At 47.3% G+C, this 13,006-nt stretch overlaps 1 protein-coding gene across 1 annotated transcript in view; it reads left to right on the forward strand.

Moving 5' to 3' along the window:
- The window catches only part of ITFG1 (integrin alpha FG-GAP repeat containing 1), a 188,230-nt gene that overhangs the window by 147,635 nt on the left and 27,589 nt on the right, over positions 1–13,006 (forward strand). The window contains exon 15 of the mRNA XM_032960639.2: positions 6,877–7,001. Within this exon, the coding sequence (XP_032816530.1) occupies positions 6,877–7,001 (125 nt within the window). The remainder of the gene's footprint in view (positions 1–6,876; positions 7,002–13,006) is intronic.

Raw genomic sequence — 13,006 nt, forward strand, 5'->3', positions numbered from 1 at the left:
CTGCATACAGGCGCAGCATAGTTATTTAAATAGAATACCAATCATTAACCCGATTTAAATACAATATTTCTAAGTGCATTATTTTGAAATGAATAAGAACACATTTACAGCCGATCTCGGCCCTTGTCGTAATGTTTATGCCGGCCTTTTATATGATACTTCAAGGTTACAAATAAATGTAATCATCATGAATACATTTCAAAACGAATGAACAATCCCAGACGACAGGTAATGTGATTTGATAATGCAAAACATACAGGCAGGGGGTGGAGTAATGAATATGGATATTTGAATGATCATCTCCCCGGTGATGAGTTGTCTTGATCAAGCATTCCTTTGCTGCGTGTTGGCTTTTCCTCGATCCTCATTTATTCAAATGAAAAGCCTCAGCTGGTGCCCTGGCCTATCCAGCCTGGTCCGATCAATGGGCGAGACAAATGAACAAACAAACGAATATTTCACGGCCGTCTGGTTTCTGCTTGCGTTGTAGGATTCCTGTTAAAATAGTTCCTGGGCCCACTTTGAGCGCACGAGAAACGATTCGATCGCTCCCGCGCTTTGGTTCTTCTTCCACTTACATTGGGAGACACCCGATTGTGGCCGGGCCGGAACGTTTTGCGAAGCCGCGCGGCGCTTTGCGCGGAACGGGATTTATCTGGTACGCTCGTGCGCATCGATCGCGGCGCTTGTGTATTGCTCGGGATTAGCAAGACGCTCGCCGATCAATTAACTCACCTGGCTGTTCAATGCGACTAACGAGGCCGGCGGCGGCACCCTGGCCTTCGCCCCCCCCCCCCCACACACGGCTGGCGCCACTTCGCGTTGTTTCCTTCGTTTGTTTGAGCAACGGGCATTCGCTGGCATTTTGGGTATTTTTCATAATCTGGCCGTGCAGCCTGAAGCGGTGGATTTGTGATATGTCAGCTGATGGTTATTAGACGCGAGGAAGGAAAATAATCTTGGCGTCGTGGGACAAGTCGTGTGTTGGTTGGATGTTCCCAGCGCTTGAATGATATCCGGATCGCTGCTCTACAGTGACGGGGCAGGGACCAGAAACGGGCGAGAGGTACACTGAAAGCTGGGACGTAAATATGTTCAAGGCTGCTGCACTATATAGACCCGGCTGAAATCAAACTATAAAACTATTACTACTAAACTATTTGTATTTTACCAGGTAAGGCCCACTGAGCTATTTAGCTCTTTTTTCAGATTCGACCTGGATATCACAAATGATAGATCAACGAAGTGGCTTATTACGTGGAAATGTATAGCAGCCAAATACTCTAAACGCATATTGATTCTAAATGTGGAGGGAAAAACCGGAGGACCCGGAGATAAATCCACATGACCACGGAGTAGAGAGAGAGACACGCAAACTCCAAATATACAGGCGTCAGGATCGGGATCGAACCCACGACCTCCTGTGTATACCAGGCGAGGTCGTTAAAATCTCACCACCGTGGCACGCCCAAATGAAGTCCTGGATGTTCTTCTTTCCCGCTGCGTTTGCCATTAAACGTTTGTGTGGGGGACACAGATTTGATGAGAGGCACGTGCGTGTCATGGAAAAACTAAAAAACTCCCGGGGTAAATAAAAACGCCTTACGAGCGCCACACAAACACGCTGCCACGCACACAATGTGGCCAATGACAATTCTTACACTTGGTGACCTTTACACTAATTCTCTTGTGAAACGATATCAAGGCCCTGTGAGTCCAGCGTTCACTGGAAGCCTTCCAAAGAACAGCGGTGGGACTCAATCTGTGTAACCAGGCACCCTGGATCGCCCCGATCATTGTTTTTGTTCACCGTGTTTTAATTTTTACCTCTCCTGTGTGGACCTTAGCAGTGCAGGGGAGTATGACTCTGCATGTTAATCAGCTAAAGCCCCAGCCATGGATAAGAACGGTGACAAGTAGTACGTGGACCTGTTTTAGGCCTCTTCTCGGTCCACTCAGCCTTAAATTGGCACCTGGGCCGTGTTGGCTTTCAATAGGTACTCGATAACATCAGCAGTCCATAAGGCTAAAGGGGGTGGGATTTGTGTGCGTGTGCAGTTTTCTAGAAACTGAGCCGGGTTCATCAAACTATACAAGTGAAACCACTCTTAAACTTATTTATATATCTAAAATTATTTCGGATTTATTTTTGCCTTGACATCCCAGGTCTGCCCTGACAGAGAGACGAGAAGTTTCACCGGATTGCAAAACTATCGTCCGACCGACTAGTTTTCTCGTTACTGTCTCGCAGTTGCAATGTATTCGACTTGTCACGGAGCTGCTTCACAAGTTATTCCACGAATCCTGGTTTTATCCGCCGTCATGTTCTGCGTAAAATGTGGATGCCAAAGCGATTCTCTTGGCATTCGCTCGACTAGAATATGCCGAATGAATGGAAACCAGATTTGACAAGGTTAGGGGTATATTTTTTTCCTCGGCATTGGTGACCAGGGTGGAAACCGTGAACTTTCCACACTCAAGGTAATGGTAACCGTAGCAGCCCTGCAAATGTTTGATCACAACACTGCTGGCGCTGGACGGGGCCTCTAGAGAGGGTAATTGGCCTACTCTTCCACGCTCTCCAAATGTCTTGGAAGAGGTGGGAGTTCACTTTTATCCCCTCCGCACGCGAACTGCCGATCGACTGACTGTGGTGAATCCGTTTACACTGCTGGGCGCACAGAGGTGGGGTGGGAGGGCACTTAAGAAACCTGCCCCGTGGTTTCAGCTGCCAAACCAGCGACCCCCGGCAGAGTTTTAACCATTACGCCACGGCCGCATCCTTCAGTACTGAAGATCTGTTTTTTAATCACTGGTAGCTGCCCAGAATCAAACCCAGGATCTCAGCGGAGCCCTGGACATTGAACTGTCGCTCCTCCGTGCCGAGTGACCTTGGCTTGAACCTCGAATCTTGGAATTGCCAGCTTAATTCTGTGAAATGGCCATAATTTACTCCTCTGAGCATCGCGGCCTCATTGTTTAGGAGCTTATTAGCATCGCTACAGCGAAAGTGTCATCAACTTTGAACAACAAAAAAATATGAAAAGCAAAACGGGGAGAGGAGGTGCTGGCGTGACGAGTGGCAGGATTTTAGTGGCTGCCTGTCGGGATGGAGGCCGCCCTCCTGCCTCCGCGAGTGATGCCACGTCCGCCCAGATTAATGGAAGCTGGCAGCGTGCAGCTGTCTCCTCCCGCCCACACGCACCCTAATGGAGCGGCCCCCAGGTCGGCAGAGATTAAATCGATTCCCGAACCCCCCCCCCCCCTGCCCGCCTCCCTCTCACCCCCCTCCCCTCTCTCTCGCGCCCGGGCGAGCAAGCGGACGAGCAAGCGGGCGGGCGGGCGGGGGCGAAATCGCGGTGCCGATCTCGATCGGCTTAGAATTTAGGTTTTCGTCAATTTCTAAACCCCCGCGCATAAATCTTGAGTTTCAGTGAACATGAACGGAATTTATTCACACGTTTTGTTTATGGTCTGGCATCTAATCCAATTCTATCAGCATGTTTTCCAGATTTGTAAATATATATATGATGCTACCATGGTGTAATGGTTGACGCACGGTGGAAGTCCGAGAATTTGATCTCCTGGTACGGCGGTGGAAAAAAAACTTTGACGTTTCTTAAATCTTCCGGCCTCAGCAGCATAAATGGTGAGCTACACCACTGTCAGTCGATCGACAGGTCGTGTGTGTGATGGGGTAAAGTGTGGGTACTCCCACCTGTTGTGAAATATTTGGCCGTCGTGGAAGAGTAGGCCAAAAATATCTTCTCAAGGGGGACTCTCTTCCTCCCTCTCTCTCTATTGGTGGAGGCTCTTTTTGTAATTTGTCAGGAGTGGCACGAGTAAATAAAGAGCCTTAACCATGATCTTTTACCGACTTTTTTTTAATATGGTCAGGAAAGATGTGAAGCTATATAAAAAATATATAATAGTTTTACAAACATGTGATTCATAACTCATGGGACCTCCTTTGGCAGTAGGTCCCATGATGTAGATGCTCTCCCCGAGCTCTCATTACTCTGATTTCTTTGGCGTCCTCTGGTCTAACACCGTTTGAGACGAGGCTCAAAAGAAAGCTGTCTCTGGTGTGGACCAATCAGTTTAAAGGACAATGCATATATTATGAGAGTGTGTTTTTTGTTTGCATTCTGACCACAAGTATTGTGGTTAATGCAGACATGATTCCTTGTCAAAAAAGGTTTCAGTTTTGTTGCCAGAAAAAAGGGGAAAAACCTATTCTTACGTGATTCATAACTCTAATCGTGACACCGGTTGCGTTGAGCAGATTGCCCTGTGTTCGGGTAATGTCCTACTTCATTATTGCTAAACACTATGAAGAATGTGTATACTATGCATGCATTCGTGCATGCAAATGTTCTAATATTTAGGCAAATTTTTTAAAATATGCACGACATGCATGCGTGCGTATGTTGAAGGTGATTGAACATTTTTAAGACAATACACAAAAAAACAAATATATATATCGTGATCATTTGCAGGCTTGTAATGTACCGATAGTAAAATAAAGGACATTGACATTCCATATATTTAAAGTGTAGTACTTTTCTAAAAGTTTAACATTTGCGTACTGTTAGTATCTTGTTCTCGAGACTTTATGGCCAGGTAACGGTTTGTTTGCATGCACGTTTGTGCGTGCGCAATTTTCACTCCAATCACACCTGTTTGAAATTGTTTCCTCCCACAAAGAGTTGTGCCAAATCCACTGTGGGGCAAACCGTTTGTGTTTTTGAAAATTGAATGTTTATGAAAATGCACCGGCAAAACCTTGCAAAGAGGCGTGTGGGCGCAGTTGATGGCGATGGTGCTGGGGTGGTGTCGAATTGGCCTGGGAGAATTGGTTGCCATCAATCAGGGGTCCCCTCCACCCCAGTCCCCGCCACCCCAGTCCCCTCCACCGAACCCCCTCCCCTTCGCTCCTCACCTTCACCGGATCCTAGCACGGCACACCCAGGCAGGCAAATGCCCGTCCCCCCACCCCACGCCGCTGGACCGGGTGTGCCGCATTACCACTGGGCCCTTTCCAATCTTCCCAAAGCCCAGGGCTTATAATGCGATTTCAGTCCAATCGATATCGCGCTCGGCGCGCGCCCGGCCATGGTGAGGCTGCCACAGGACAACGCCGAAAGGTCGGCGTGAGTTTTTTGGGGTATATATATATATTTTTTTTTTTTAAAGCATGGTAGACGGTGGCTGGGGTGGCGCTAAAGAGGGAAAGTCAATTCGCTGGTCCCGGCAGTTGTGAGATCGCGGGGGGCCATCGCTCGCAGGGATGCACCCGATGGTTTGTTTGCTCCCTGTCGTGCCGAAGGGCTGTTAAGAGTAGTGGGTGCTGGCAGCACAGATGGCGCGGTTCTGCCCCGCTTGTGCGTGTGCTTAAGCCACGCCGTGCAACGGAGTTGCCGTGAAGTTTTGGCGGTGGCGGGTTAACACGACGCCCAAGTGTTATCTAGCCCTAACTGTGACCTTAACATGGGCCGTGATACTAACCGCGACCCTCATACTTAACCCCAGCACTAAATGTAGCAGTGATCATAACCTTAACTCAACAACACTACTAACCTTCAACCTTTTATTAAACCCTGACCCAGCATTAACAGTTACCAATACTCCTCACTGGAACACTGAACCTTGAGCCTAATAGAAACAGACCGACTCTAATTCTTATGATCCTAACCTTAACCTGTTGCTTATCCCTGGGCTTAACCTTAATGCTGGGTCATGCTCCATCGCCAGTCCTATTTGTAGCTGAAATGCTATCTCAAACAGATGAGCTTAGGGGAAGGTTCTAAAGGCTCAAAGAAAAACATCCCAAAGGCTTGGACAGGAAAAATAAGCAAAATAATATTTACGTGCAGTGCAATGTAGAAAATACATTTTCACAACATGCGATGTGGAAACGTCATCTTCGGGTAAACCGAGATGACGTTGATGTTTTTCTTATTTCGAGTGTCCCTTTGTAGTGTAACATTCATCAGATATACTTTAGTGTGCTGGTGAATGCCTTCCAGAGATAGTGGTCCCAAAATCATCCAATGGCATACTGGGAGTGTTTTTCAGAGTATTGTGTGTGTAATAATAAAAAAGGGCATTAAAAGCATTTTTAGACCTCAATATGTTATATGATTTTATCACGATTGATGGATTGTTATTCGATCGTTGGTCATGATTGCTGTAAGAAAACCTGATTGCTGTAAGAAAACCTCACAAAAATGTATATTCACAGTACATGGCTTTGAAACCAGGTGTCCCGGGAAAAATATTTCAGGTCTCAAATGAGCTTTACTCGGCCTTAAATCATCATCCTCGTTGCTGTCGTCTCTCCGGAGTCGGATGAAGGCCTCCCTAAGTTTCCACCATCCTTCAATGTCCCACAATGCACTGTTGCAAACGAGATGGTCACTACACTTCGTCGCTGTACGGAAACTCTTTGCTTTGAATGCTGCCTGCCTCGTCTTTATAACCTCGTCATGCAGTGTAAATTACCCCAAAAGCTTGAAAATCTTGAATACATTTTACGTAATAATCATCGCGGTGTACAATACGCGACGCATCCTGAAAACGCGCCGGAGAGCGATTTGTCCGGACGAGCGAGTGAATATTGAAGACTTCACCACAGTTCTGGCAAATGACCGATGAAGCTGATTGTAAATTACCAGCGAAACGTCATACTCACATTGTGCTTGAAGTAGCAACAAATTGGCACGTTTTCTTTTTGCGTGACGAACCTTACTTATTGGCTGTGTCGGGTGGTGGCGGGTTTAGCGACACGTTTACACTTACGCGATCCAACCCGGCAAAAAGACCTTTACTGTGAATAACATTGATACCGAGTGGCCACCGTTCTCGCCCCCGCAGCGGGACAGCTGAGCCAGTCGGCGCACCTCTCCCTGCAGCTGCCGTACGCCGTTCTGGGCCTGGGCCGCAGCGCCAACTTCATCGACCGCCTCGCCGTCGGCATCCCCCGCCCGCCCGGGCAGCAGGTGGGTAGAAAACAAAGCTCCCCCCCGCCCCCTGATCCCAGGCCATCGATAACATTAGGGGCGAGTAATATCTGAACTTGTCCTCTACCTTCTTCGGTTGAATTAAATGAGCATGCCGTGCGAATATCAGTATCGGGGAGTCACGCATGCCACCTCTCACACAGCACCTGTCCCCAAGAGCGAATAGACTCGGCGGTGAATCTTGCGTGCACGCAGAGGCAGGCGACAACGTCGGGTTCAGACAATTGAGCTCTGGCCTGTGACCAAATCACCCGGAATGCACCCGGGATGTCATTGGAATCTACTCGGAAGGCGCCACCACCTGGGCCCCCACCCACCCCCAACAACGCATCGGAGCGTGCCCACAGCGTGCCGCGCGAGTGAGGCTCCCGCATGCCGCCACACAACCGCGCGATCGCCGCTCGTCAAGTCGGCCCCGCACGCAAGACACCGGCACTCGACCATTTGCACGATTTGCTTCATTGACGCACGAAAGGAAATCGTTCATATCGGATACCGCCGCAATTACATTTTAAATGGAGCCTTTTTTTCCACGTGCACGCTGCACTACAAACCGAGCTACCCGAGTTCGATTCCCGCTCACAGCCACCACCACCAGTGACAGTTATCTGAACCGGTCCTTGGCCTCCCCGAAGTCGACTCAAATGAATATCTGGTGCGGTGCGTAAACATCACCACTAAGGAGACAAAGGCAGCCGGGCGGGCTGCCGGCCACCCATCCCCTTGAGTGCCGTAGCAGCCGGAATGCACCCAATGTCATCAGAGCTGCTCAGAAGCTAAGCAGGTTTTGAGCCTGGATAGTCCTTGGATGGATGACCACCATGCACAAACATAACTGTAATAAACTATTAAAAAAAATATTTATCAGGTAAGTCACTGAGCTACATCGCTCTTTTTCAGAAACGACCTGGCTATCAAAAATTATAGATCAACGAAGTGGCTTATCACATGGAAACATATTTAAATCAGCCAGATACTCTCAGGGCATGTTTATAAATGTGGAGAGAAAAACCGGAGGATCCAGAGAAAAATTCACGTGACCACGAGGATAAAATGTAAGCTCCAAATATACATGCGTCGGGGCCGGAATCGGACCCACTCCTGCATACCAGGCAAGGTAGTTAACATCTCGCCACCGCAGGGCCCACCCATCATATATGCCATTTAACCGCCCTGAGGTTACCCTAGACACACACATGCGGCATGACAATGGTGGCTTGTAGGGCCGTGGGAAAGAAGTGCGTATTCTCGTTTGAGGACGTTTGCCTGGGACCTGCTTTGTGCTGCTGCCCCTTTGTGTGGGTGAGCGTCTCAAATCGCCTCTCCACTCCCTTTGACCGTTAAATATGAAGTGTGTTCCTCCCCCTGGCCTCTGCACTAACCCTCCCTACGCAACCCCCCCCCAAACCCCCACACTGCCCCGTCGCCCACCCCTCCCCCACGTCCCCCCCCGCGTGCTCTGAGTCAAGCCAAAATTGCCTGTGGCACAGAATCGATGCTGCTTCCTTTTCTTAGCGGCAGGGGATGCGTTGTGCGAGCGCGCTAAAAATACACGGCCCGCCCTGATGAGTTCCCTAACTGTGCATAGCTGCCACCGACCGACGTGATTGCGGACTAAAACGGGCCATCTTTAAAGGAGAGAGGGCAACTTATAAGATGGGGAGGGGGGGGGGGGACACCGTGTTTAACGTTATGCTTTGAGTAAACTATTTCTCAATTCAGACTTGGCTTCAGAACTTAATACGCTTCGAAGCGTAGTGTTCTGATGTGTATTCGGGTTGTGCCATACGCCCTTCGGCATCAACGATGAGCGGTCCACGTACCATGGACCGGCTTAAAAGTGTGTATGTGTGAGAGAATTATCGACGACTTATCCACATAATGCGCCGATGATATCCCAACGTTACGTTTAGGCTAATTGCATGAATGAAACCGATAAAAAAAATTATCTTCACATTTTTGTGCCACCCAATGTTTAATATTATGAAATGGCGACAATTCATGGAATCTCTGTGGGGATTAACTCCTTATATACCAAATAAGAAGTACTGCTCATACTAAATCAATCTCTATTTGTATCACCTGACGTGGAAACGGTCGTTTAAACATCTCCAATTATTTTAATTTGCACCAGACATAATTTTTACTTACATTTATTGAAAAGTTGAAGTTTGCATTTGTTTCACTTTGGGTTCATGCTTACTGCTAGATCAGTTAAGTTTCATGGCAGCCCTAACTTTAACGACAACAGCAGCAGCAACATAGCTTGCTCGGTCTAAAAACACAGCCCTTTTGCCAATTCCTAGGGTCCTTGGTTCAACGGGCGTCTCATTTGGTTTTGCTTTCTTGACCACGTCAGCACGTGTTGCCGTATAGTGAACAGGTTGGTGCCTCGTGGCTGCCCATTGAAATAGTAATGGGGGCTGGAGTTTTACAAATTTCATCTTGGCAGCTGAAACGTAAATTCATCATGGCAAGGCTTTTCCTTCTTGACACTGCGTTCTTAAAAGTTGCACGGTCCACTTTTGTCGCAGCAGCAGCAACATAAAAAAACATATCGAGGACCTTTGAATTTCTCATTTGCAAGGTTGCATATGTTTAAATTTAAAATAGGAAAATAAATATTTAGCTTTAACACCTTTAAAACCGCAATTGATGGCCACATTAAGTGGCCTTTTTTGCGATTTGGACATGAGCCAGGTATTAAGGTTGATTCCGTTTGCGTAAATAAAATTGCATTTGATTGTGTAATAATCTGCATGCCGCTGACGGTTCCTTTTAATAGGAGAGTTAGCGCGCTAATGAATCCCAGAGACGCATCCACCCACACTGGGGGGACCACTTCTCCACGCACCCTGCCTACTAATGCGTCCCTTCACCTCTTTGTCTCGCGCCACGCATTGTACTTTACCAACGCACTCACCAGCGCGGGTATGAAGGGGGGAACGTTTGCAACCGGTGTCGTGGGGTAAATATATATGAAACTGCGCTTTGACACCTTTTGAACTGAAGTGGCCGACCAGGGCAGGTTTCAGTGTGAAATACGTGCCTGGTTTATTGCATCTACTGCTGGATGAAGAAGACCCCGTGCCATTTCACCATTCAGCACGGATTGATGAAATGAGTGCCCGGGACGAATTTCACACGCACGACCCACACGACATGCACAACGCGTGCGCGCACGCACACACGACATGCACAACATGTGCGCACACACACACGTATATACGCACCACTTGTGATTGGCCATGGCCGGGAATCAAGCTCGGGTATGGAGGTTGCACTTGAAGAAATTTGTTGTGCACTGCACTAAGATCCCAGCAACATGTGAGATGCCTGGTCATGGACAACCAACCCCTAGATGAACTCAACATAAACCGAATGGCTGCTATGATCCAGTCAACATCAGTGTATGGAAACCACAGACACCCCCACCCCTCCCCCTTTATAGGGCATTAAATTCATATTATTATTAGGGTAGGCATAATCTTAACAGTGCTTGCCACGGCAGTCTAGAAGACTCTGGTTATCTTTGTTTTTGTGCCCCTATATGTGTATATGCATACGGTGCACATCTCCGTTGCACGTGCTTGTATGTAACTAGGCAGGTGTGTGTACACCGTTGGGTGTGTTTACTGTGTCTCCGCTGTGCGTGTTTTATACGTATGGAGAGGTGGCCAAGAACGTTTTGTTAGCAGGGTAACTGGAATAAATCCACAACAACCGAATGCTAGGCTTGCTCCGAATACCCGCCAATGTTCTCATCACGTGCGGGATTCGAAAAAAAAAACGATTTCATATTTGGGAGTTGAGGTATTAAACAGTGAGGCACTGTAATAAGTGCGAGTGTGTGTGTACCTTTAATATCCTCTTAAAATAAGTGTATCAATGCAGACCATAAAACCGCGGTATTGGTTTTGAAATTCAATCAGAAGGGGAGACTTTCACAAATCTGGTCCGTATCCCGTGGCTTATGGAATATGGCATCGTGCATCTCGAATCCTGGAGAAAATGCCCATGGCAGAGCTGCCTCCGGTGAGGTGTTTACCGTCATTTCAACACGAGACTTTATACTAAAATGTAACAACAAACGGTAGGCGTGTGTGCTGTATCACTCTAGTGTGTCCCCCCCCCCCTCCCACTCAGTCTGAGGAATATCATGTGTACAAAGAAAAACAAATTGTGACAAGCATACTGTCCGAATTTCTCTCTGAAAGGTACATCATGGCATTGGTCTGACAGCACGGGAGTGTTTTAAAAGTTGCTGCATGGAGAGACATAGCAGCCAACAGCAGGATTATTGCCTCCCAAAAATCGAGGCACATTTTAGGGTACTATTGACGCACACACAGAGGCAAAGGTTTCCATCGTGCGATGCACTTTTCACGAGGGAGACCCATTTTCCTGCATCGAGGAATGATGTGGCCATAAACAGTCGGCTAGGTGTTCTGGCAGCCAATCCGTCTTCCTTTCCGTAATCCTGAGTGTAATACATGAAGCATCACAATATGGACCTTTACACACCTTGAAAGAAAATGGTTAGTGGAGTACAATATGTGGACATTTTGGGTTATACAATCATCTGTTTTTTGTATAAACCAAGCATCCTACATTTCACAGCCATGACTCACGACATGGGGGGGGGGGGCGGCGATATCTGAACTGGTCGTGGGCCCTTCAGTGTGGTGAAGTATGGTGAAAGAAAGAAAACCCGTGGCCGTCACTTGAGCGTGAAGGCCTCCTTTGCAGGCTTTATGTGATCACAGTGTATAATTTACAACCGTTTTATATACCCTTCATTGTAACATTGGCCGCAGCCTGCCATCTAAATAAAATGAAAATTGAATTACGTGAGATCATAAATATGAAGGGTATATTAAAGCCTTAATAACTAACTTAGTCTTAAGCCTGGATTTAAAAACAGCGATAAGATGCGGGGTATTCTAATGTGAACGCCAAGTGCATTGCCAGGTCCATCTGAGGCTCATCCTAAGCACAGCGCATTATACTGGAAAGCTCCTCCAGGTCTTCCGAGGCTTGCCACTCCAAAGACGCCCACTGTCCCGTAAGCCCCCTGGGATTGTGGGAGAGAACCCGTCTCATGGAGCTGTGCCCCGGATGGGCTTTCACTCCTGTAGCCGGCCCAAACACAGTGATCTCAACTTGGAGAGAGCGAGAGATGGACCCGTTAAATGCCCGTCTCCCAAGGTCCGTCCTCTCTTTGAGGTAGCTGTCCTGAGAAATCTGCAAATCTTATCCACAACATGAAAAGCCCGATCTTGTGAGATATTTTTCCTTCCATGATAGAACCTGAATTTGTTTTGGTGCCTCAGAGTTGGCAATGCTACTGACAGTTAACATTTCAAAATAATTCTGAAAATACATATGGGGTGTTATTTTGAAGGTTGCTGTTCATAGTTATAGAAAATATAGCTTATTTGTAGAATATATCAATAATTTAACACCCACACAAAAATAAACACACCATCACCACCACCATACGAGCGTGGATGAAAAACTTATTCCTTCTAAATACATCTGACACCGCGGTCTTTTATAAGGATTTCTCCCTTATCACGCATAGCAGAAGTAATAATTTCCATCTGAATTATAGTTCTAGTTGGTCGACATACTATGCACCTGTATAAAGCCACTTCATGATGATGTTAATGATAGCTCACGCCTTTAAAGAGTCTGAAATGTGGGTCCAAAATCGTTGAACTTGCCATCTGCGTCTTTGGCCGGCAGACTTCATAAGGTCCCGGGTTCCGCATTGTGGCCTGTTTCATTCTCTTTTGCTGAAGGTTATCAGTCACTCGTTATTTCCATCGTGCCTGCAGAAAGGTGTGTGTGTGTCTGCATCTATGTGTGCCTGTGTACGTTTGTCTCCCAATGTGCACTTTTCGGCAAAGACAGATGTGGTGTACTTTGCAATGTGCTCACTCAAACGAAACGCCACACGCAGAGAACTAAATTGGATCAAG

The sequence above is a fragment of the Petromyzon marinus genome, chromosome 25, assembly GCF_048934315.1.
Source record: "Petromyzon marinus isolate PM22_M1 ecotype Great Lakes invasive population chromosome 25, UKy_Petmar_22M1.pri1.0, whole genome shotgun sequence".
Lineage (NCBI taxonomy): Eukaryota > Metazoa > Chordata > Hyperoartia > Petromyzontiformes > Petromyzontidae > Petromyzon > Petromyzon marinus.